The sequence below is a fragment of the Sapajus apella genome, unplaced genomic scaffold (assembly GCF_009761245.1).
Source record: "Sapajus apella isolate SASKATOON/1434 unplaced genomic scaffold, GSC_monkey_1.0 scaffold37, whole genome shotgun sequence".
Classification (NCBI taxonomy): Eukaryota; Metazoa; Chordata; class Mammalia; order Primates; family Cebidae; genus Sapajus; species Sapajus apella.
Window position 1 is genome coordinate 11261404 of NW_022436977.1, and position 27760 is coordinate 11289163.

Sequence of the window (27760 nt, forward strand, 5' to 3'; positions counted from 1 at the left end):
CTCCAAAAAAAAAAAAAAAAAAAAAAAAAAAGTAATCAGAGATAACTTTAAATCTGCGTCTATATGAGTCTTCCTTCAAAGTGTGTGGTAGAAGGTCTAGTGGCATCACCGAAATATAGTAATATGCCAACCAGAGACCAACAATAGATGAGATCAAAAGAGATCATGTAAACTAAAACCACTTTGTAAAGTATAATATCCAGGTGAAGTGCATCATTGTTACTTGTAAAAATAATTACTTGACAGGTAAGACAATATAATTATGGACAACAAAACCACAATTCAACCTTAGACAAAGGGAAGCTTATTCCAAATGGGGCAAACCGGTTCTCTTCTACATAATTTAATGCAATAATTAATTAACTAGAACTCATTTTTCCTTTAATTTTTATTAGACAAAGCATCTAAACTTCATGTGAAATTAACGATTTTACGATCTTTATATGACAATTTATGATTTTTGTGTTTTTTTCCGAAGAAGTGTCTATCTATAATTATCTATAAATAGAATCTAAATTTTATAATTATTTGTAGATAAATATCTCTTTGTAGATAATTATCTATCTACAAATAATTACAGAATTTATAGATATAATGTATCTATAAATTGAAGGAAGAATATTGAAGTTGTTTTATATAATTTTATATATAAAACATACATATATAAAGTTTTATATATAAACAAACTTTTAAAACTACAGGTGTGTGTGCATATAAATACATAATAGACACACATATACATATACATATATGTGTGTGTGTTTGTGTATTATATATTTATAGACACACTTGAGTTCAGGAGTTCGTGGCCAGCCTGGCCAACATGGTAAAACTCCATCTCTACTAAAATAAATACAAAAATTAGCTGGGTGTGGTGATGCACGCCTGTAGTCCCAGCTGGGACTTTTATTTTCTTTTATTTCCCAGTAAAAACATTTAGGTGGCCCTGCTTTTGGTGTATCTCTGTTTTGTCTCCATGAAATCATGTGGATGGACATTCAGTTGCCATTCTCTAACCATTTCCTTTAGATGTTTTACATTCAAAATAATGTGAACCCTCCTCTTTTAACATGCCTTCAGTCTTTTCAAGGAACAGACCTGCAATTCCTCCAGTCTTCAAGTTAGCAACCTCCTTTTTCTTGTAAAATCAAAGCTACAAACTCCTTATTTTTTGCAAACAACAAAGGACTGACATTTAACAGAAGGTAATCGGAGGAGCACAAATCTAACATTGCGGCATCGCCCATTCGTGTAAGTGAGAGCCTGTAGGTAACTCTGTCACTGACAGTGGGACAATACAGGACGGTATAGCCCACTTCCCAAGGAACTATCACCTTCTGTAAAATAACCAGTGCCAGGGAGCCTGACACCAAGAGCAAACAATCTGCCAAACTGTTTTCTCTCTTCTGCCTATACCATCCCTGCCATATTCAATCATCTCATTATTGGTAAATGCAAACCTTTAGAAGAAGTTTAAAAACAAGCATATTTTAAAAATACAAAATCAGGAATGTGCTTTCATAACAGTATGTTAAAGCTACTACATCTCATCAACATTGTCTAGAGATTTCCTGGTCATCAGAGTCAAAAGCTATCTATGTTGTTTAGGGGAACAAATTAATTATAATTTAAAATGTGCTCAATTTTCAAATATTTTTATTAAGCAAGGAAAAAGAGAAGAAACCAAGAGATGGTAGGAAAAAGATTTAGCTACATCGATTTCATATGCTTTACAAAAAAACAACAAACCAAAAGAAAATTAAACACCAAAAATTTCAAAACAAGATTTATTTATATTTCTGTTTTATCATAACTAGTCTCTAAGTTCTAGAACCTTGCTAACACAACTACTTCACACTATTGTTCAAAGCTGGCCTGGTGCTCACAGCTAGTCTAAGCTGTTCTTTTCTTGGACATAAACAATTTCAAAGAGTGTCAACTTTAGACATGGTCATCCTGCGACAGTGTTAAAGTAAGACTAACAAGCCCACTTTCTTATTTTTCCTAAGCATAGACAAAAACATGGCACTGTGTAAACCACAAAATATCAAACACTCCCTCTCCTAACTAATATGAGTGGCCATTGTTTCTTTAGGAGATATTATTGTCCTTTTTTAGCCTCAAGGAATGCCTTCAGGAATGCCTGAAACCTCAGATAGGACCAAACCTTATCTTTATCGTATGTATAGTGTGTGTGTGTGTGTGTGTGTGTGTGTGTGTTTAATCTGATCATTAAGAAAGCTACTAAGTGACTATGGGGTGAGTAGCGTGGACTATGGAGTAGTGTGGATAAACTGACAAAGGGATGACTTACGTTCAAAGAGGGATGGCAGATATCATCATGCTACTAAAAATGGTGTGCAACTTAAAACTTAGACATTATTTCTTTCTATAATTTTCTATTTAATATTTTTGGACCATACTGCGGATGACTGAAACTGGAAGGTGAAATCACGAATAAGGAGGGACTGCTGTAAAGCTCTGGCTTTCAGCCTACTCTGCCTTCCTCCTAGATTAGATGTTTACAGACACAAAATCATAGAATTTTCCTCCCTTCCACATAACACCCCGTCAAGAGTACACCTCTGTTTTCTAGCACCATCTTGTTGAGATTCCCTGCAGCTACCCTGGTGTACGTTCTCCCTCACAGGAATAAGTAATAAAACATACTTGTTAAAACTACGTGTGTGTTCCTGGTGATCTTTAGCTGGAGGTCAATGACAAGTATTATTAATTCTTTTCACAAATGAGGGAAATGATACCCAGAGAGGTTTTAAAAAGATTATAGTTGCAACAGGACTGGAAGTCAGATTATATTTAAGTAGCTCAAGACTATGAAAAAAAAATATGTATTGATATCCATTGAGTATGCTTTGTAGAATACCTCTGTGGCATTATGCAAGCCATATTTATTCTCTTAGTCTCTCTCCAGCAGCCAACCCCAACACCTGAAATGCTCCATTATTAGTCTATTCCTTTGGGTTAAGGAACCGACAGTTGCATTCATTTTCCTTTTAGTGTTGTTGAAAAGTCAAGGCAATACCATGCTGAGATAGAAGTGGTAGTGATAGGGAAGTGGGGCAGGGAGGTGCTGGGTGGTGAAGAGCGTGGTCCCTGTCTAGAGCTCCACCCCCAGGCCTGTTGGGACCTAGGTGAGGACAGGCATTTTTGCTTTCCTGGTCAAATGTTGCATTTCCCCAAGCCACCCAGGCCTACAAGGCCCCCATCGTGTATCTATAAAAACTTCAAGACTCTGACAGGCAGATACACAGGCAGCTGTATGTGGAGAGGAGCACATCAGCAGAGGAACACACAAGCAGCTGGACGTCGAGACCAACACAACAGTAGAAAAAGACACAAGCGGCAGGATGTTGAGAGGACACCAAGGGGAGCACGGAGGAAGAGCACAGGACAGATGTTGGCATGCTGGCTTGCCATCAACTGGGAAAACGTGGTGGTGGAGTTAGGCCTGTGGCAATCAGAGGAGACCCCGGGCTTCCAAGCGGCCTGACTCCAGGGGAAAACCATTTCCCTTCCAGCTCCCCCATCTGCTGAGAGCTACTTCCACTCAATAAAACCTTGCATTCATTCTCTAAGCCCACATGTGATCTAATTCTTCCGACTCACCAAGACAAGAACCCTAGGATACAGAAAGCCCTCTGTCCTTGAAATAAGGCAGGGGTCTAACTTAGCTGACTAACACAAGCCACCTACAGACAGCTAATCTACAAGAGCACCCTGTAACACACACCCACTACGGATTCAGCTGTAACCATTCACCCCTAGACACTGCTGTGGGGCTCTCTACCCATCTGTATGCTCCCCTAGAGGTTTGAGAAGTAGGGCACTGAAGAAGCAAGCTGCACCCCCATCCTCACCCTGAAAGGAGGACAAGGGAACTTTTCCCATTTCAGGAGCACTGAGAATTCCAGTCCTAAGGAGTTGTCATGGCAAGGAATTTTGGGAAGCTGCAGTTCAGGCAGCACAGAGTATCCCTAACTCAGGGGTCCCATGTGTGCTTTCTCCCCTATGAGAAAAATGAGACAGCACTAAAAATAAAATTCAGTAACTTTCCTTTTCCTCCCCCAAGAACTGACTTTGCAAATTTATTTGTAAGTTATGAAAGAACACCAAGCTGAGTTCAGAGACCTGAGTTCTAATCCTGCCTACGCTAGTCACTTGATTGTTTTTGATGAGACACCAAATCTGAACCCAGCCAAAGCAGTAGACTGAGTTCCCTAATCCACTAATCTTGAAGCTCCTTTAATACCATAGGCTTCTATGGAAAGATGATATTGAAATCATTACAGGTTATTTCTAGCTATAGTTCTTGTTCCTTCATTCATTAGTTTAACCACATTTGTTAAGCAGCTCCTTTGCTTCAATGTGTGTTAACTAGCAGTGGATAAAAGAAATCCTTCTTCTAAGTTTCCTGAGTACTCATTGCTTAAACATATATTGTAAAGTTGTTATTGAAAGAGTAAAATGTCAAAAGTTTCCAAATACATGTTCACATCTGTTCATCTAAGTTATATTTTAGAAAACAAGGTGGAGTCCAGGAAAAATACCACTTTCTTTCTTCGCAACTCTGAAAACCCAGAATAAAGCTCCTACCCACAATAGATGCTCAATATGTACCTATATTCGACTGTCTTAAAATATGATTTCAAAATGTGGTAACAGGGCAACAAAGAAAGAAAAACCAATATCTAATTTGCAAACAAGAGTATGCTAGCCAGATTTTATTAATGCTATGAATTTATTAATTGCTTATTTAGGACACATATGTTGAACATAATGTCAGTGGGAAGCATGTGGAACTAAAGAACACACCTCACAAAATGCTTCTTTGCTAAACGTTTGGTGAAATATTTTCTGGACTCATGCAGGTGCTTGAAATTTCTAGTTAGGAATTAAAAGTAGGCAGAATGCTTATTCAGTAAGACTATGGGATTCCTTCTTTGGAGATGTGTAAGGAAAGTGCCATGACTATTTGCATTTTTTCCCCAATCACTGCAGTTGTCTCTTTTCTACACTGAAAAGACAATCAAGGAAAATAGTTTGTATATGATGCCTCTTTTACATATGACTCACTCTGCACACAACCCTCATCCCAGCCAACATGGCTTTTTCTAGTCTAAAAGTACCACTGACGCGCCACAGCAAGTTCCTTACAGGTTATGTTAACATAATTCAGCGTCACAACCTGCTCCTCCATTTATTATAATTAAATTATTTTGCCACCAATGCTCTTTCCACAAAAGAATAAAATGTCTTTTTAGGTGACAAGACGCAAATGAAGTAATTAAAGAGAAAGCCAGTGAACTCTGTCTGCTGCCAATGATTTTATTAAAGAAGGATAAATCAGGTCTCTTTTCTCATTGTTCTCCCTGTCTCCATTTGGTCTCCTTCTCACCGCCCTGTGGCTGTCAGTTTTGGGCTAGGAAGGTAGTAAAATCTAGGAACTACCATCAAGTACAATTAGCTATAGAGGATATTAGATGAAGCTCTTTGGGGAATTGACTGGAGATTTCCCTGCATCTCTGAACCCGCAAGGAAGCACTGGAGCAGTGAGTGGGATTTCACTATCACCTGGTCTAATTCCACTTGACTGGAAGTACACCAGTCACAAAACCAAGACTTCATAGTAAAGAAACACCTAACTGAAATTGATTTAAAGTAACTTTACATACCCTCTCTTTTGCATGGGTCATTGGTCAAACCACATGTAGAGAATTTATTTTCTTTTAGCATGTGTGTGTTGATAGATTGTAATTATTCAGAAAAGAATTAGCAAAATAACAAGAGTACTAGAAACCTATAGAAAACTAGATACATACTTTTAAGTACTTGAAAAACTCTAGATACATACTTTTAAATACTTGAAAAACTATCAAATATAATAGAATTTATATTTTCGCCAGAAGTAAGATATGGCTTAATGGGTAGAAATTACAAGGAAACACATCTTGTCTTAAATTTTGATTTATGAACTAGCATTTTTGAGTCATAAGTTAAACTGCCTACCAAGGGTTTAAATTTTCCCTCGAGATGTTAGGAGATTGAATGGCCATTTTATAAAGAAAATCATAGAACCTTCTTACATTTAGAGGGGGCTGAGTTAGCTAAATCTTCTAACTCTGATTTCTCTTAACTTTTTATTCTTTCCTTTTCTTCAGTGTTGGCATTCATGAAATTATTTTATATATAGTGTCACCATTGCAATTTTTTTCCCTTAGAACAACAAGTAAGAGAAATTTCTTAAGGTAATGTCACTGATTCTATAGGGAGAATTTCAAATTTTATTGATAGTTATTGCGGAAATTTTTGAAGTTAAATATACATACTTGTAGAATCTCTTTCTGATCAATATGAGAGTGTCAATTTTAGGGAAAAAGTAAAAATGGATTTTAAAAAAACCCTCCCTGGCACATATATACCCACTCTCACTGTTCTGCACTATTTTTGATTCTTCCAATTTAAACGTGCATTAAAATGAATAATTGCAATGAAAATTTTGGATTGCATATACTTTATTTAGCCAGTATAAAAAAATAAATGTTTTAAGAAATGGAAATAGATTATGAACATATTTCTAAAGTTTAATGAATGGGTAGCATCTCTCCTTTCTGAAAGACTAGAAGAATGATTCATTTCTCAGGTATGAGCGGCATCATTTTCTCTCTAAGGGATTTAAGCCATTTGTTTTTAGATGACAGTATGTTTTCTATTTTCTTAAATGTCATTGCCCTAACATGCTTATTTCATAAGATGTCTGTTCAAAATTCACTTTTTAAACAATTGAACTGAATTTTAATTGGATTATGAGATTTCGCATGTAAATTGAATGGGTAATATCAAGTCAATCTCCCTTCCTTTAAAATAATTATTCTTAAATATAATTTTTATTTTTCAAATAAAGAATACCACTTCTTTTGCTTAAAATATGCACTTGTTAACATTAACACAGCCTCAATCTGATCTGATCATGTATGGAGAATACTAAGCAGGTAGAGAAAACTGTAGAATGTATGTGATTGTGGCTATAACAAATCAGCTGTGACAGCATTTCTGATTTAAACTTTAATATTTTCCTGTCCCCTCCCTTCAATGTGAAGCTATCCACATATCTTACATTGACTACATCCATATAAACAATAAACAGAGGATACAACATTCAGGTGTGAAAAAAATATGATTTGCTAATGAAAATCATGTTTAAATGTAATTTTTCGGCATTTCTTAAGTGACAATACCAAATAAATACCACAGTTAAAAGTCAATTATGTGTATTTTAGAATGTGATGCATTAGTATTTCTAGACCTAAAGTGCCAAATAAAGGAGTTTTTGGAAATGAAAAGTTTAAGGTAACTTCTTATGAAAATGAAAGTGGCATGTGCCCATTCAAGAGTGTGAAAAGATGGAGAACTCATTAATATTTATTGAGCATTTACCACGTGCTAGGCTCTTAGCAGAGACTATTACATTTAACCCTTCCAATATCCCGCTAAGGTAAATTTTGTTATTTCTGTCCATTTAGTGGAGAAAAATAAAGCCCAAAAAAGTTAAAATATTTTCTTAAAGTCACATATCTGGTAAGTTACATTTGTTGTTGGCATTCAAACCCAGGACACCCCATTTCCAAGGCCTGTGCAGGAACTGTAGAAGGACATGGATCCTGCAACACAGGCACCAAAGAGGTTCAAAAAAGAATTCCATTTGCTGCACATGCAGGACCATGTCTTGAGTCCCACTTGGGGAACCTGATTTTACATATTCCCACTAACCTCATGTAGCTGTTATGACGTATGAGTAAGAAAATACATAGGAAGTCACTTTGAAGGTTTATGCTGAAAAGAGTGCGATTTCACCCCTGGTACTCACCCTGAGGATTCTAATAGTGCCTAGTTCAACGCTGTAAGAATGCATCATCAACTGTGATTTGATAGACAGTATGTATACCTTTGTGTAAGTGGTAGGGAGGGGAATGGGCAGGATTTGTTGGCAAGCAGCAAGAGTTGAAGTGATCTAACATGAAACAGATGGAATAAGGCAGGCTCTGCATACCACTTTTTCAGCCAAATCAAGTACTCACTCTGCAAGCAGTCAGCGTTCAGGAGGTCCTGACACTTTTCGTGGCACTTCACTCCACACTCCAGACACTTCATGCCTTGCCTTGCAATGCCCCACAGGAGCCCTTCACACTCATAACAGTACGTGGGCGTGGTAGCTGTCCAGACCTCAAAATTGTGTGGGGTGGTGGAAGACATAGGGTAGATCAAAGCTTGCAAGGTCTTCTTGAAGACATGCATTTTCTGTGAACATGAGAGAAGTTACCAGTGCAAGCCAAGCCAGTGTGTTTGAATTCTTTCAAAATGAAACAAACCAATCACTTTATCACTTTTTTCTGAAAATGCTATTTTGAGAGAGCCCCTTGATCAATGATTCAAGTCATGACAGTAAGCATAATAACTATGCTAACTTATTCTTCTCTCAATGTTTTAGGGTCCAATACAGTAACCTGTGCACAAAGAACTCCCTAATCTTCCAGACTGGACTGTGCTCCACTGTCTGCAGCTTCTTTCCCAGCAGCACAAAGGTCTAATTACTTGAGAATGCCTAGGTCCCTGCTATGCTGTAAACCCCACACCTCTGCCACTCTTACTTTCTACCCAGCCCATTATTTCCTGACTCCAACACCTCTCTGCTTCTCACCCTGCAAGGAAAGCTTCTGTAATTCAATCTGTAGGAAATTGCTTTTAGCACCTACCACCTGTGAAGGATCTTAACACCTAATTCATAAGAAAGCATCAGTAGTAGATAAAGGTCAAATGAGGCACTCTCCCATGGTGATTATATTTGAAAAGGAAGTACATTTTAATAGCACATGGAAGGACTTTCTAATGATAAGCCATTAGTGAGGTGAAAAAATCTACCAAACAAGTAGTTAGGAGAGCTGAGTTCCCTAGCATAGGCCCAATCACATGATATTTCAAATGGGCTTTCTGTAAGCAGGAACTGTCTTCCCGCTTCGTCTCCTTTGTGCCTAAACAGCTGATCATGATCCCTGGAATGTAGCAGGGATACATATTTTTTAATGAATAAACGTTCTGCCACTTATGAGTTTTGTATTCTATAAAGAGATGTAAAGTCTCTAAGATTCATTCTCGTCCGCTCTGTCTAAAATGGTATTACTTTGAAGATCAAATTATACAACAGTAACAGAAGTAATCTATAGGCTTCAAAACACTAAATAAACACAGTATTGATGGTAGATTTTCAAACAACAACAACGACAGCAAACACAGGCCAACAGAAAAGAAAATTGGTTAAATGAGTCCTTTTCTATGCTTCTCATATCCCACGAAGCAGGTGACTTCCTTAGAGAAAGACCAGCACTCTCAAGAGGTTACATTTAAAGATAATTTAACACAACTGCCTGTTGCATAATGAATGGATATTTACATAAACCCTGTAGGATCCTAGCTGATAAATCATACTAGAAGGGAAGCATTTATGTTTTGCATTAATTATCTTTAAATCTCATTTCAGAGTAGTTTTCCCACAGTGTTGAAATGACTAACTTTCAATTCCACAGTATGGTAAAAGCATATTTCCCTTTATTATCACATTCTCCTCACCCTGTGTTTTCCCAGAATATGTTTGGTAATAGTACTGGGAGGTCCCCTACCAGGGAATGAAGTTTCAGTAAAAATGTTTCTAATTTTGAACAGCCAGATCCATCCTTGCTATTCATGATGGGCTGGTCAATCCAGAGCTCTTTATACTTTAAGTGAGTCTACAGAGCAGCAGTATGGTCAAATATGGGCATCACTCAAGCAAAAGATTTTAATATTAGGGTTTTATACAGACAGAACAACTGGATCCATCACTTTTCAATAAAGAGTGCCTGAACCAGGCAAATCTCCTGGCTTCATTTCATAATGAAGATGTCTTATAAAGAATTAAGAATTCTTTGAGAATGAGAAGCATGTATTATTCATCTTTGCCTCCTTTTTAATACCTAGCGTGATGAGTATCTTCACTATCATTAAAATAAATGAAATAATCCTTGGCATAACAGATTTTTCATTACCTACCCACATACAGAATCTCCAAATTGGGCTGAGGGGCTGTGTGTGTGTGTCTGGGTGTCTGCGTGTGTGTGTGTGTGTGTGTGTGTGTGTGTGTGTGTGTGTGTAATGTAGTACTTGTGGTCTATATGAAAAATTAGGAAGATAAGTAATTTACATATTTGCAAATGCCTCAGACAACTTGTTTGTTTTAATGGAAGTAAATAATAAAAATAGAAAAATAAAATACCCTAATTACATGAAATACTTCGTGGGAATAAAACAAAGTCTGCTAATGAACACAAAAAAAGTAAGAAATGTACTTTGTATAAATTTAGAAAGTAGAGTTGGGAATAAGTTTGTTTTTGAACATGAACTTATTCACATATTTCAAGATTAAGTAAATGATTAATATATGTGATCTAATTCCCTATGTCCACTTTCATTTTATTAAAGTCAAGAGATATACTGTCAGTACTATAGGTCTGCAGGTTATAGCAGGAGTCATAAAAATAAGTAACACTTTCTAAAAAAATTAAACGTACTAGAGAAAAACAAATAAAAGCTCTGAATAAAGAGCTGAGCAGATTTCATTAAAATGCTTTGTTTGCTTTGGATAAGGAGCCATAATTCATTTCATGCAAAGGGAAAGTGAAGCTAATTTCCAAAAATCAGAAACATGAATCATTTACTAGACAGCCCACTGAAAATCAATTGAATGGGGCACTGAAACAAATTCCAATATTCAAAAGCTATTAGAGTTAGAGAAAAACATAAAAACATCAGATAACCTATTAGAGGGTATATATCCCCTCTAGTAAGGACTCATCATTGTAGGGAAATGATAAGTCCTTTTCATTCTTAACTTTTGAGGGTATGAGCATGTGTTTCATTCTTAACTTTTGAGGGTATGAGCATGTTATCAAAGCTGAAAATTACTCTAAAATAAATGGCACACAAAAACATTCTTTTTAAGGCAAAGTATACGCCCAGCATCTTATTAGAAGATGGTATACAGCAAAAACTCCCTTGTAAATTCTCCCTTCCACTCCCTCTCCTCCCACCCCCACCCTCCAACAATGTGGACTGTTGCCCTCTTCATGTCCATGTGTTCTCATCAGCTGATAATCTATTCTGAATGTTCCTAAACTCTACAAATCTTCTACAACTTTTCAAATCTTCTACAACAAAAATACATTTCCTAAACAATATGTATTTTAATATTATAGTACAGTACATACTCATTGTAAAAATAATTTATAAAATAGAAAGGCACTAATATAAGTAATAAAAAATATTCAATTCAGTTTTTTAAAGTTAGGCATTATTTGATACACAGCCTTTCTGTATTCTTTTTTATGTAGAAACAGGATGTGATACTATTGCAATTAGAAAATATATATATAATTTTAACATTGCTAAGTGATTCCAACAAAGAAGGTAATTTTTGCTGTGTATAGACATCTTGTTAAAATGCAGAAATGAATAAGGAATACTTTCACCTTCTGGTAAGCATTTGTAGGCAAGTACAACATATAGATTACACTGGGGATGATGCTCACACCCTAGACAAATATTTTGTTAGAACTTTCTTCTCCAAAAAATAAATGTAGAGTAAGTTGCACTGATATATCACTTTTGGAACAACTAGGCCACTGGAAGGAAATGAATTGCCTTTCCTATTCATCACTACCTGAGGAAACTAAAATGAGCCTGAGATATTAAGGAATAAGGCTTCCTGCCAAGAGCAATAACTAGTGTTTTCAGACCATCAATATTCTAATCTACCAACTGTTAATAATTATAGGAGGAACAAAGTTGATCTGCCTCTATCTGCCACATTCTTTCTCTCTTTTTTCCTTACTATGTTAACCAGTGACTAACCTAATGTTCTATTTTCTTCCTCATCCTGTGGAGGAAATAATCGTCCTCATGAGATTATGTAAGCCACACCTTATGACAAGAGCATAAATAAATGAAATAGAAAACAAGGAGATAATATGGAGTCAACAAAGCAAAGCCAGAGAAATTCCCTGTGATTCTGATTTTACAAATGAGAGAGAAAATGTAAGTAAATAATAATAGGATAAAATGGCATACATTTTTACATAAATTATGATAGAATTATATAAACAATTTGATGGTATTAAATTCAAAGTTTTAGAAAAACAAGAAAACTTGCTGAAAAAATAAATTGTCTGGGCTAACTCAAGAACAAATGCTTAAAGAACATAACATTATATTAAATAAGTTGATTCAATAGTCAAAAAATCACCCTAAAAATAAATACCATATAGGTGGTTTTGGATAACAACTTTTGCTAGTCCTTCAAGATACAGAACTGATTTTATAGAAATCATCCCAGAGAAGGAGAAAAAGGAACTCACTCCCGCTTATCTTATTAAGCTACTTTAATACTGATGCCAAAATTGTTCAAGGACACAAAAAACAGCCATTTTTACCTTATGATGCAAAGTAGATGTAAAAATATGATATAATTAGTAAACATATAAAAAATCAAGTACATGAGAATTTCAGTAACTTGTCCTAGGCCCCACAGCAGGTAAATTGTGGAGCTAGACCAATATGGATCTCAAGCAAAAGCCCATGCTTATGAAGAATAATGGAACCAATAGCAATGCTTGCAGACAAGAGATAATCTTTACTTCGGTGTCATTATTGGTGGCTTCCATGTCAGTACTTCCTGGAAAGAAAAATTACCCTAAGGTGCGAAGAGGGTGGGGAGGCATTAGATTCAGCATGTATTCTGCAGACCTGATCACAAGCTGCTGTCCAACTGTGCTGATGGCCACCTGCCATGCCAGCCACTGTGTAAAGAGAAAAGGGGGCACGGGAAGGGTTTGACCAAACAAAGGGCATTCTACCTAAGTTATTTATTTTAATTCTCACAAACTATTACTTTCATTTTATTGATGAAGCAAGCTAGGCTCAGAAGGTGAAGAATATTGAGAAGAAACAAGTAGTTGAAGCTAGTAAGAGGTAGAGCTGAGATTCTAATTCAGGGTGAGTCCAAACAAGTTCAAAACTTATCCAGGTGGCCTGAAAGGGCTCCTGTTCCTGAGCAGGGATCTGAAGTACCTGGGTGTGCATTGAGCCTACAGCTCTGATTAAAGTCAAAGCCTCAGAGGCGTGTTCTGAGCAGCTTTCTCCTTCCATGTTATCTTTCTAGTGTCATGCTAGTAATAGGGTTCAGGTTTGACCTCCTGATTGCCTTCTTACCTAGTTCTTGCCAGTCCCTTTCACCAAGTCTGAATCCCAGACAAACTTCCCCTTACTTAGAGTGGATACTTCCTGTAAGCCTGCCAGCCTTAACATGCCCACCAGCCCAGAATGAACCACCAGAGCTCTAGGATCCCTCTTACACTTGGTGATTGTCATTCCTCCCTCTACCTGGTATCCCATAAACCTCATCTGAGACTCTTGGTTTAAGCACTCTTGCCTTCTAGAAGCTTCCATGTGTCTTGGAGCGACAGTGGGAACAAAATTAAATATCTCAGTCCACTTCTCACTGTATGATAAGCCTCATGAAAGTAGAGATTTTTGGCTCAGTTGTTCCCTACTTTATTTCCAGTCTGAAACAATGCCTGACACATAGCAGATAGTCAATAAACATGTATTGAATTACTGATTGGGTCTACTTTGCTTGCCCCACTGTCAGGTTCACACCTAAAAAATTATCAGCCTGTGAAACTAGCAGAGATGGATAGTGGAACGCCAGGAAGATGACTGCTAAGGTATTTAGATACTACATAGGTTGGTCCTTCATATATTCCTAAACTAGATGAAAATTTTCAGAAAGTATAGTCCTTAACAGCTTATTAAACTGAGATTCTCGATCAGTCCTAATAGCGCCTCATGGGTAAGGTGGAGTTGGTGATGGATGGGGGCACTGGCGGTGCCTCACCCACAGCCAGCAGAGCGTTAGTGGAGGAGGCCGTGCCAGGTGACCCACTGTGATCCTGCATTAGGCATTAGAGCCTGTTCCGTTCCGTCCTTGGAAGAGAAGACTGAGCTTAAAACTGTACATTTTTTAATTAAAATAGAAGTGCTACCATTTGACCTTTTCCACATCACCAAGCAATTTCCCTTCACATAAAAGCAAATACTTTATGCTTTTATATCAAGTATGCCTAGGAAGATTTTCAGCACGAAGGAGTGCAAATTATTTGCTTCAGCATTTGTATTAGTTGCCTGTGTAATGACTGAATGAGACAGCTAGTCAAGAGTGACATTTAATATGCCTGTCATACAGAAGTCATAGTTCATTAACTTTTTGAGGCATGGGCCCCAGGGAAATGGGCTTTATGAATCTGAGAGGGAGCTGATGGATTCTGTTCATCCACTCAACACCAACACAGACAGGTTTTTGTTTTTTTAACTTAGGACTTCTGAAACTAAAGGAGTAAAGGTGATTTTTTACAGTTGTTTAAAAGCAGATCAACAGATAATTTAACCTTAAAGTGAGAATATGTTCCTTGTTCAGGACTCAGAAAATACAGTAGCATTCCACTAATTTCTATGCCTTCCTGTTAACTTTTCTAAGGAGTGAATATTCATAGTTCAAATCAAATACCATGTTTTAAAACACAGAAAAGGAACAGTGTAGGAATTTATCAATAAAATTCTTTAGCCTTTAGCATATACTCAAAAAAAAAAAAAGAGTAGATGCTTTGAGATTTAACAAGCAATATGTAACTTTCTCATACACCGGAGGATGCCTACTTTGTCTTGGGCCCAAACTATACTCAAAATATTACATAATATCATAAATCTAACAGATAAGAATAAGGAGGTAGAGGTCATAGCGGCTCGCACCTGTAATCCCAGCACTTTGAAAGGTTAAGGTGGGAGAATCAGTTGAGCCCAGGAGTTTGAGACCAGCCTGGGCAACATAGTAAGACCCTGTCTCTACAAAAAAAATTAAAATATTAGCTAAGCATGGTAGCACATGCCTGTAGCCCCAGCTACCAAGAAAGCAGAGGCAGAGAATCATGTGAACTCTGGAGGTTGAGGCTGCAGTGAGCTATGACCATACCACTGCACTACAGTTTGGATGACAGAGCCAGACTCTTGTCTCAAAAAAAAAAAAAAAAAAAAAAAAAGAGAGACAGAGAGAAAGAAGGGCCAATACTCTAAGAATGCAGCCACATTTTTTTCTCCTGTGGCACCACAGAAAATGTATCAACTTTTTGTAGCCTCCAGATAGTCAAATAAATATATTCTGTTTTACTGATATATATTGGGTGGGGAGCTTGCTGATGGAAACACCTAGGAAAGATGAACATTTGGGTGAAAGATTACAATGACAGAAAAAGGAAGAAAACGAAGGATATAGACATAAACAGTGGTGTTTAAATGTTAAATTATAGAAAGTTAAAATAAGTAATATAATAATTTTGGCAGAATTTTTATTCTGTAAGAATGACAAAGCTGCTGAAGTTGCAAAGGCAGGATATACTAGTTTCCAAGCACAGCGAGGGACACAGATAAACTGTCTCAAGTAAATCCCCAGCAGAGTGTGCAAGACACATTTACCAGAGCAGAACATGCCAGACAGAAAACATAGCAATTTTTAAAGAATTCCTTTACCCAAGCTACACCTAAAGCCAATTAAATCAGAGTGACTGAGAGTGAGATCCCAGGACTGTATGATTTAAAGCTCCCTCAAGTGTTCCAGTGAGCCACATTTAAGAATCCCTGACCTAGATAATTACAGCCTAATTGTATCTTCTAATCAGTCTGGTTCTTTCTTTCAACAAGAATTTACAAACATCTACCTCACGCCAGACTGTACTAAGCAATAGCGGTAGAAACATTTAACAAGAACAAGAAACAAGTTATAGTGCTACCCTCAAGGATATCAGAGTCTAAAAGAAAAGGTGTATGCAAAATAATCAAAATAATTGTGATTAAAAACAATAAAACAAAAGCTTGTATGTATTTACTATGGCCTAAGCTATGCTGAATGTTAAACATTTATTTACTTCCTTAATTCTCACAGTTTCCTTATCATCTCACTTTACAGATGACAGAACTCATGCTTGAAAAAGTTACATAACTTATGGGATATAATAATTCTAATTAAGTGGCACAGATGGGACTGAAACCAAGCCGACTTCACTCTTAATCATACGACACTATGGAGGTCATGATTAAACACTATAAAAGTCCTGAGCAGGAAACTAGCCATTCAACTGGAAGGGGAGGAAGATGTCTGGAGAAAACCTCATAAAAGAGGCAAAACTTAAACTATGTAAAAAAATCAGTAGGACTTTTCCATGGGAAGAATATCAGGGAAGTTATTTAGAATCAAACAGATTTCTAAAGAGAGGAAGGTTCATACGTATTTGAGGAGAAGAAAATGATTTGGCTGATGCCCTAAGGAAGTTTGCTGGGAGTCAGGCTTGCCTCATGCTCCTAGTTATTTCTGGAATATTGTACTAAACGTCCCAGATGATTAGCTCAAGCAGAATAATTTCCTCCTTATGATTACGAGCGATACTATCTAGTTAGTAATGGACACTGTACTTACCAGTTCCTCATTATTTAGTGATGTCCTAATCACCATAGCCAGGGAGAGTCCAGATTTACGGGCAGCCAGGGTCTAAAACAAACAGAATTATGACTTATTAATATATAGGGAGGTTCACATGCACATACTGCTCACCAAAAGGTGAAAATGTAAGAATATTGGCTATCAGTGTTCATATTTTAGTTAGTAAGGACCTGCCATTTTGGTAACCATCCAATTCACCCAGAAAATGGACTCAAACAATATTAAACTGGAGCAGAAATAAAGATGTTCTTTGAAACTAACGAGAACAAAGACACAATGTACCAGAATCTCTGGGACACATTTAAGCCAGTGTCTAGAAGGAAATTTATAGCACTAAATGCCCACATGAGAAGTGAGGAAAGATCTAAAATCGACAGCCTATTGGCACAATTAAAAGAACTGGAGGAGCAAGATCAAACAAATAGAAAAGTTGGCAGAAGACAGGAAATAACTAAGAGCATAGCAGAACTGATGGAAATAAAGACAAAAAAAATCCCTTCAAAAAATCAATAAATCCAGGAGATGGTTTTTTGAAAAGATCAATAAAATAGAAGACTCCTAGCCAGACTACTAAAAAAGAAAAGAAGAATCGAATAGATGCAATAAAAAATGATAAAGGGGATATCACCACTGATTCCACAGAAATACAAATTCCCATCAGAGATTACTACAAACACCTCTATGCACATAAGCCAGTAAATCCGGAAGAAGTGGATAAATTCCCAGACACTTACACCCTCCCAAGGCTAAACCAGGAAGAAGTTGAAACCATGAATAGACCAATTACAAGGTCTGAAGTTGAGACAGCAATTAATAGCCTACCAACCAAAAAGAATCCAGGTCCAGATGGATTCACAGCCAAATTCTACTGGATGTACAAAGAGGAGCTGGTACCATCCCTTCTGAAACTATTCCAAACAAATCAAAACAAGGGAATCCTCTCTAACTCATTTTATGAGACCAACATCATCCTGATACCAAAGCCTGGCAGAGACATAACAAAAAAAGAAAATTTCAGACCAATATCCATGGTGAACATCAATGCAAAGATCTTCAATAAATTACTGGCAAACAAAATGCAACAGCACGTCAAAAGCTCATCCATCATGATCAAGTAGGCTTCACCCTGGGGATGTAAGGCTAGTTCAACATACTCAAACCTATAAACGTAATCCACTGCATAAACAGAACCAAAGACAAAAACCACATGATTATCTCAATAGATGCAGAGAAGGCTTTTGACAAAATTCAACAGCCCTTTATGCTAAAACCTCTCAATAAACTAGGTATCAGTGGAACATATCTTAAAATAATAAAAGCTATTTATGACAAACCCACAGCCAATATCATACTGAATGGGCAAAAACTGGAAGCATTCCCTTTAAAAATGGGCACTAGACAAGGGTGCCTTCTCTCACCACTCCTATTCAACATAATATTGGAAAATCTAGCCAGAGCAAACAGGCAAGAAAAATAAATAAAGGGTATTCAATTAGGAAACAAGGAAGTCAAATTGTCTTTATTTGCAGATCACATGATGGTATATTTAGAAGACCCGATCGTCTCAGCCCAAAATCTCCTTAAGATGATAAGCAATTTCAGCAAAGTCTCAGGATACAAAATCAATGTGCATAAATCACAAGCATTCCTACACACCAATAACAGACTATCAGAGAGCCAAATCATGAACAAATTCCCATTCACAACTGCTACAAAGAGAATAAAATACCTAGGGATACAACTAACAATGGATGTGAAGGACCTCTTCAAGGAGAACTACAAACCAATGCTCAAGAAATATGAGAGGACACAAACAGATGGAAAAACATTCCATGCTCATGGTTAGGAAGAATCAATATCATGAAAATGGCCATAATGCCCCAAGTAATTTATAGATTCAGGACTATTCTCATCAAGCTACCACTTACCTTTTTCACAGAACTGGACAAAAAAAACACCTTAAACTTCATATGGAACCAAAAAAGAGCCTGCATAGCCAAGACAATCCTAAGCAAAAAGAACAAAGCTGGAGGCATCACACTACCTGACTTCAAACTATACTACAAGTCTACAGTCATCAAAACAGCATGGTACTGGTACCAAAACAGAGATACATTCCAATGGAACAGAACAGCGGCCTCAGGAGTAATGCCACACATATACAACCATCTGGTCTTTGACAAACCCAACAAAAACAAGCAATGGGGAAAGGGTTTCCTGTTTAATAAATGCTATTGGAAAAACTGGCTAGTCATGTGCAGAAAACTGAAACTAGATCCCTTCCTTACACCTTATACAAAAATTAACTTGAAATGGACTAAGGATTTAAACCTAAGACCTAACACCATAAAAACCCTAGAAGAAAACATACGCAATATCATTCAGGACATAGGTGTAGGCAAGGATTTCATGACTAAAACACCATAAGCAATGGCAACAAAAGCCAATTTAGACAAATCGTATCTAATTAAACTTAAGAGCTTCTGCACAGCAAAATAAACAATCATTAGAGTGAACCTGCAACCTATAGAATGGAAAAACATTTCTGCAACCTACTCATCTGACAAAGGGCTAATATCCAGAATCTACAAAGACCTTTAACAAATTTACAAGACAAAAACAAAAAACCCCAGTGAAAAGCGGGCAAAGGATATGAACACTTTTCAAAAGAAGACATTTCTGCAGTCAACAAATATATGAAAAAATGCTCATCATCACTGGTCATTAGAGAAATGCAAATCAAAATCACAATGAGATACCATCACATGCCAATTAGACTGGGGATCATTAAAACAATCTGGAGAAAACCGATGCTGGAGAGGATGTGGAGAAATAGGAATGCTTTTAAAATGTTGGTGGGAGTGTGGAAGACAGTGTAGTGATTCCTCAAGGATCTAGAAATAGAAATACTACCTGACCCAGCAATCCCATTACTGGATATATACCCAAAGGATTATAATCATTCTATTGTAAAGACACATGCATGCGTATGTTCATTGTGGCACTGTTTACAATAGCAAATACTTGGAACCAATCCAAATGCCCATTAATGATAGAATGGGTAAAGAAAACGTGGCACATATACGCCATGGATTACTATGCAGCCATAAAAAAGGATGAGTTCATGTCCTTTGCAGGGACATGGATGAAGCTGGAAACCATCATTCTCAGAAAACTTATACAAGAAGAGAAAACCAAGCGCTGCATGTTCTCACTCATAAGTGGGTGTTGAATAATGAGAACACATGGACACAGGGAGGGGAATATCACACACTGGAGTCTGTTGGGGGGTGGGAAGCCAGGGGAGGAATAACAGGGGTTGGGGAGATTGGGGAGGGATAACATGAAGAGAAATACCCAATGTAGGTGATGGGGGGATGGAGGCAGCAAAGCACCATGGTATATGTATACTATGTGACAATCCTGCAAGATCTGCTCATGCACTACAGAACTTAAAGTGTGTGTGTGTGTGTGTGTGTGTGTGTGTGTGTGTGAATGACAATTAAATGAGGTAATTTACCTAGAAATGAAAAACTGGAAATGTCCTGCAACTTATCAAACCCAACCCCTGTATTTTGTAGATGATGAAACTGAGGCCCAGAAAGGCAAGATGACCAGCCCTTTAACCACCTCATGCTAGCAAGAGGCTTCTCAAACTTAGTTATTCCCCAGGGTGGTTGTGATACATTCCTTCAGAAAACATGACCATTGAGAGCAAGCCAGTCTGACTTCGGCGATGGCCTTGAAGCATAATTAGTATTAGATGGTTCTTGCGTTGTTCATAGTCCCCTAGAATATTCTTCCTTATCTATTCAAGATATTTTTTCTGACTGTCCATTTAATTTACTGAGAATTGTCATATCCCGACTGGTTTTCTGCACTTTAGGCTGGTAACATGGGTGATCTTAAATAAGAGTCAAGTCCCTTTAGTTTCTGCACCTACAAAACAAAACTATAACCACCACTACATAGTCCTACCCAAAATAAATTAAATATAAGAAACTCAGCAGTGCTACAGAGAACTTTGGAAATCAGAAGTTCCATATGAGAATATTAAAACTGCTGTCCCATTAGGAGCAAAAGGAAGTCATTGTGGAATAAGGCATTCTTGATCGTCCGTAGACACATCTGGTCCTAAACATATCTCCTCAGAATTACCAAGTCCTTAACGCAAATAAAATTCAGCATACACCTGACTAAGAATTCCACTCTCCACTCATCTTCACATTTACCCTGACTTACCTCCAAGAGTTTACCCAAGAAAATCTTTCATCTCTGACAAATATATTCCCTAAAATTACATTTGTATTCGATTTTGGTCTGTGTTTGCACCAGCTGTATACATAATTTTCTCTTTCGGAACTGAACCAGATGTGAAATTCTTGCCAAACACAAACTTCTTATTCTTGTATGTCTGTGTTTTTATTTCTCTATCTTGCCCTCTTTTATCTCATGAGTAAGTGCAGGGTATGTTTGAGAAGACTGGAAAATATTAATTAAATAAATAGAAAAGTGCTTACCATGGCCTGAAGATTCCAGAAGGGAGAGGAAACAAAGTGTAAATAATTAGATACATGAAAGGTAGGAAAGGAGCATAACAATGTTAAATTAGCTTAACGGTTTACAATTATTTCCACACAGTAACAACAGAAATATGAGCTAGATGTACTGACATGTTATATTTTGCAGTACAAAATCTTTTCAGTCAGGATCATATTTTAAAACTAAAGTGGTGGCATTCAGATGAAGGGTTTCTTAGCAAAATTAAAAATTATTGCATAAAACATTGTGTACATTGTTGCCAACAGAAAATTTACTTTTTTATAGAAGAAAATTAAGAATATACCTATAAAATGTGAAAACATCTTGGATGGTAGAAGAGATGTTTTTTAATGTTGATTTTTTTTTTTTACAACCTAATGCAAACTATGGTCAATTATTCACATTTCTCAAGGTGGTTCCAGCATATTTCAATATAGGACACAGATTCATTCAGAGTCATGATCATAAGCAATAACGATGTTAATGGCATGAAAACCTTGGCTTTCTTTAGGTAGAAGAGTTTATTAATACAGCTAGAAGTGACTTTAACATCATAAAATAAAGCATTGATTAATGTTATCTGCTTTCTTTATAAAGATTTCAGGTTCACTGAGTTAAGGTGAAGAAGCTTAAATAAAGCCTCAAGTTTGTGAATTAAACTTCTGGTCATTCATAACACTGAACACATCAAAGTCTATTTGCTGACTTGGTATGCTGTGTGATTTCTTTTTGCTCCGGTCATAGGGTCATATTAATTTAATTGTAATTTCCACTTATATCAAAAGCTATCAAAAGGTTTGAGTTATTTCCTCCATTTAATAGATTTTAAAGAAATAATAATAAATATAACAGCAGGTAGCATCTGGCCTCATATACTTTTATTCTGTGAAATATTTACAGGCTAGGCAGTAAATGAGAAGGACATTACACTTTAGTAAAGGAAAAAAACCACACATGCAGTCAAAGAGAATTAAGCAGTTGTAACTTACCACATCTCGGACAATAGGCAAAGTTTTTTTCCTGCGGAGATCTGGCATGCTGTCAATACCATAAAGTCCACCTCCAGCCCTGAAAGAGAAAATAAAACCACTGATTTCAATGGGTAAAATAACTTCTTGTAAGAAAAATATCCACTGTCCATGGTATAAAGCCTGTGAAAAAAAATGACATGACTACCACAGTTTTCAAAGAATTCACAAAGCTTCAAAGATACAGGACTCTAGGACTTTGTTGAACGAGGAAAAAAAGACTCTAGCTACCACAACTGCTCACCACACACCTTCTTGGATAGTTGAAATTTTGAGATAGACAAGGCCTGGTTGGACACACTGTTTTCTGTTAGTATCACAGAGAGAAGAATCAAAATGTAAGATCCACGGAACTTCATACCTCCAGGAGAAGGCAGAACCAAACCAATTTTGGTGCAAGTTTGGTCTGGCTGTGGTGCTAAAGAAATTACCTTTATCATAAAAATGCTTCCACGTCACAAATTAAACTCGAGAATAACGTCTCAAGGAGCCATTTTAAAATATTAGTAGTTATCCTTATACCAGAAGTTCTGCTTATCTGAATTCATCCTACAGGTAAATGCACAGAATTAAAATAAGTAGTTCTAGGAGGATGTTCATTGCTTTTTTTTAAATAACAGCAAGAAAATCTAGGTTATTTACATGTTCATCAGTAGTATATTGATTAGGCCACACGTGGTGGCTCATGCCTGTAATCCCAGCACTTTGGCAAGCCTGCGGCTGGTGGATCCCAAGTCAGGCATTTCAGACCAGCCTGGCCAACACAGTGAAATTCTGTCTCTACTAAAAATACAAAAAGTTAACAGGGCATGGTGGCGGGTGCCTGTAATCCCAGCTACTTGGGAGGCTGAGGCAGAAGAATCACTTGAATGCAGGAGGCAGCGGTTGCAGTGAGCCAACATCATGCCACTGCACTCCAGCACGGTGACAATGAGACACTCTGTCCCCCAAAAAACAAACAAAAATAGTATATTGATTAAATGAATCAATGGGGAGAATAATTAAAGTGAAATAGATAAATATATGTATGCACGCATAAAAAATACTCATAAGATGTTAAGTAAAAAAGCAAGTTTATATATCAGTAAGTTTGTTACACTCCTGTGTGTGTGTGTGTGCGTGGGTGTGTGTGTGCCTGCGCATGCATGGGTGTGTGTGTATATGAAAACACTGAAAATATCTAGAAGAATAATCATGAAATTGATAAGTGTAGTTACCTCTGTGGAGTGAGACAGGGTGAGAGGAAGAAAAAACTCACTGTTATAAACCTGGTAGTATTCAATTTTTTTCATAAGCATGTATCATTTTGCAACTAAAATTATTTTCCAAGAGGTATTAATCTTTGCTTCTCTAGAATGAGTTTGATACATTGAATTTGACTTTTTATTGAATTAAATCCAGTCATCTTATACAACCAACAAGATGCTACCGTTACTGATAATAGCTTTTCCTTATGCTTACTTAATAAATACATAGTAGTTATGCCATAATATATGTTTGGAAGTGATGATCAAACTCAGTAAGTGTGAAATATTAAAACCACAGCAAATGTGTAAGAAAGATGTCAAGGTTGAACGAATTATTTTCAGAGTCATGCATGTCAACTAACAGTCACCCTTAATTTTGATCATAAAAAATAAGTGTGAAGCAGAGGTCAAACAGATGAAAGAAAAGAGAGGAGAAAAGAACCAAAGAGAATGTATTCAGGGAGAAAGATGAATTTGAGATCCTTCTTTCCATTAATTCTATGATAAATAAGCTATTATGGTTTCCCTTATTGATCAGAATAATGCCAATTGGCACTCTCTAGGTAAAGGGCTCTGATGGTCACAGTGAGTCAAAGTTTGAGAATGTGAATCATAAGAAAGAATTATTGGTGACATACTCTTCTAAATGTCAAGAAACTGCAGAGCAGAAAAGGGAAAATAATGATAAACTTTTTTCTTAAGCCCCATCTTCAGAATACACACCAAATACTCCATCAGTAACTTCTTGCTTCTCTCCTGTAATCTTTCCAAATTCCTTCCCTCTGCATGTCAATTCATGCTTGACCCTTCCACATTCAAAAATCAAATACATGGAAAAAGGCAAAGTGAATGGGTGTCTAGAAGGATTCTTCCAGTTTCATGTGCCCCAATGTTAGGCTGTCATTCCAATAGTTTCTACTTTCTCCCCTCTGTGAATGGTATCAACGATGAACTAAAATGGGCATGAATAAATATTTTCCCACTGCAGTACCTATTAATTACGGTAACTGTAAACCTTCAAGTATTTTGAAATGTTTTGACTTCTAAATACTGGAACTTTCATAACTATGTAAAGAAACACATTCAATTCAGATGATGATTGAGAAAGTGATTTATAAATTGCCAAGTGTTACATAAATGAATTGTGTATTTTCTTTTTATCAGTAATCATTATTTCTTGTATGGTTTTCTTTCCACTGAACTTAATTCAGATTTTCAGAGTATACCCAGAATCTTGAACAAGTCCTACTTACCCACAAATTTGGGAATCAGTTATAAACATGTGTATTATTGGGCCTGACGCTTCACTCCTATGCTTGTCTCATCAGAGCAGAGATATCCAATGACCTGGGACAAATATGAGCATTGCAGGATAACAAGCCCAAGTGAGAAGACGTGTAACCAAAATTCATCTCTGCCTCTTTTGAGTTTGTCATTGAATTTTACTAAACTTACATTTTATAATTTGGGAAAATATAGTAAAAACATTTTCTTAACCTTCTCAGATAGCCTCAAAACATAGCCTTCTCAGGTTCTGTTTTCTTACACTTATATATTTTCATCATGACTACAAGAAGCTTTGATAAGCCTATCCATCAAGTAATAATAGAAAATTTTATTGCAAACAATAACTTTAATAAAAGTCCACCTTACTGACCTCACCTCTTGAACAAAGAAGCACTTGACAAATGTGAAGAAGGTCTACATGAATGCAAACTGTTATTATAATATTTACGGGGATGCTTCCTAACCAGGAGGGATCTTGGAGAGATTAAGCAACAAAAACTAGTAAACAGTGGAAATATTCACATATAAATAAATCATTTACTTTTTAGACAAGATTTTAAGTTCATGTATAATAGCTAAAATCTGAAAGAAACTATCTAGGCTTGATGAAGAAGAAGTCAGATGAAGTTATCAGAACAGAGCATGGCAGACAAGTAACTCTAAAGGTAAGGTCTGATAAGAAAAGATGCAGTTTCATTTCAGCCCTGTTTTGGTATAGTTGTTTTAAGATGTCACCGACCATATACAGAAAACTTGCTAAGGGTAACAAATATTTTTGTGGTGCTTGTTAGGTGACAGATATAATGCTAACATTTATACACAACATTTACAGACTGCTTATTATTCTAAGCACTTTATTTATGTTAACTTATTTTTTTAAAAATCATATGAGGTATAAGTACAATTATTTCTCTCATTTTATAAAAAAGAAAATGGAGACACAGAATCCTTCAAAATGATAACCAAGGTCACTCTTTAGATCAGAAATGGCAGCGTCAAGACTTGAGCCCACAGCTTATGGCTCACCATGCTCCACTGCTTATCAGACTGGGATATCCTATAACTCTAATGTGAACCGAGGTCTACAATTAATATTTTATATTTAGTGAAACTAATATATTACAGACATTGATTTCCAGTGGAGGATCATTTTATCCCAAACTTAATGTTCTTAATAATAAATAGGTATTTTGCTAAGAAGAAATAAGACACATGTAGCAGTTGATCCAGAGATGTTGACATCATTTGGAAATGTTTTCAATGTGTTTCAGGGAGAGTATTATCTTCAGATCACAACCCTGTTTCATTATATAAAATAGCCCCAGTCTTCCCCAAATGACCTCTCACCAACTATTCAAGTGTTCTTTTTAGGAAAAAGGACATTTTAGACACAGGCATTACAGATGAGATAAAAAGGTGAGGACATTGATGGAAATATTTGGAAAGCCAATGGTCACATAAATTTGACAAAATGGATATTCTTTTAAAGTATACAAAATGAATATTATTTTAAATCAAGCATGTTCTAATTCAACATCTGCTCTATTACAAAGTTTTTATTAATATTATTTTAATTAACATATCTGTGGGGTACAATGTGAGGTTCTGATATATGTATACAATGCGGGCTGATGAAATCCAGCTAATTAACATACTTATCAGCTCACTTACTTTTTGTAGTGAGACCTTTAAAATTTACACTCTAAGCTAACATAGTTTAAATATTTTCAGTGTTTTTCTTTTCTCAGTTCTTTCCATAATGATATTAAAATGAGTTTACTGAATTTAGTGAAATCTGAGATCTACAGTATATTGCTTTGTACCTTGACTCAGGTTCAGTTAATTGATTGGTTATAAAATAAATGCAATATAAAGTATACAAATTACATATGTCCTGTAATTTTAAGACACTTCACATTTAGATAAAGAAAATAAAAGCTGATTTTACTGATTAAGTAGAGATGATTATTTTCACCCAAAATTGACTGATAACATATCGACTGTATACAGGTTGCAAAAGAAATTTGCAGAGACAGCAAGAAAATATCACATGAACACTATAAAGCAGGATATAAAAAATGCACACTACTACTAATTATCAGTGAATTGCAAATTTAAACTACAATGAAATATCACATCACAAGTGATAGTAGAAGGGTTATCATGAAAATAATAAAAGATAACTGTTGATGATGACACGGAGAAAATGGGGCTTTTGCACATTGTTGGTGGGAATGTAAATTAATACAGCCATTATGGAAAATAATGTGTAGATTCCTCAAAGAACTTGAACACAGAACTACCATGTAATTCATTACTCCTACCAATGAGTGTATACTCAAATAAAATGAAATCGGTATGTTGAAAAAATATCTTCACTTCGATATTTAGAGCTGCATTATTCACAATAGCCAGGATATGAAACCAACCTATCAGTGGATTAATGGATAAATATATATATATATATATACATAACAGACTACTATTCAGTCTTAAAAAAAAAAAAAAAGTAAAGAAAATCCTCCCATCTGTGACAATGGATGAACCTACAGGACATTATGTTAACTGAAATAAGCCAGCCACAGAAACACAAATAACACATGATCTCAATCATATGCACAACCTGCAAAAGTTGATCCCAGAACCAGGGAGCAGAATGGTAGTTACAAGGGGTGGATGGCAGGGAAAGGGAGGTTAAAAGATACAGAAAATTTGGCCGGGCGCGGTGGCTCAAGCCTGTAATCCCAGCACTTTGGGAGGCCGAGGCGGGTGGATCACGAGGTCAAGAGATCGAGACCATCCTGGTCAACATGGTGAAACCCCGTCTCTACTAAAAAAAACTACAAAAAAATTAGCTGGGCATGGTGGTGCGTGCCTGTAGTCCCAGCTACTCAGGAGGCTGAGGCAGGAGAATTGCCTGAACCCAGGAGGCGGAGGTTGCGGTGAGCCGAGATCACGCCATTGCACTCCAGCCTGGTTAACATGAGTGAAACTCCGTCTCAAAA

The 27760-nt window shown here is 36.5% G+C and overlaps 1 protein-coding gene across 2 annotated transcripts in view; it reads right to left on the reverse strand.

Moving 5' to 3' along the window:
- UNC13C (unc-13 homolog C) overlaps positions 1 to 27760 on the reverse strand; it is a 605313-nt gene that overhangs the window by 334461 nt on the left and 243092 nt on the right. For both annotated transcript variants that reach the window (XM_032297403.1, XM_032297404.1), the window contains exons 5-8: positions 22183 to 22261; positions 21172 to 21177; positions 16628 to 16699; positions 8097 to 8316 (exon numbers count right to left, since the gene is read on the reverse strand). In XM_032297403.1, coding sequence (XP_032153294.1) covers positions 8097 to 8316; positions 16628 to 16699; positions 21172 to 21177; positions 22183 to 22261 — 377 coding nt within the window. The remainder of the gene's footprint in view (positions 1 to 8096; positions 8317 to 16627; positions 16700 to 21171; positions 21178 to 22182; positions 22262 to 27760) is intronic.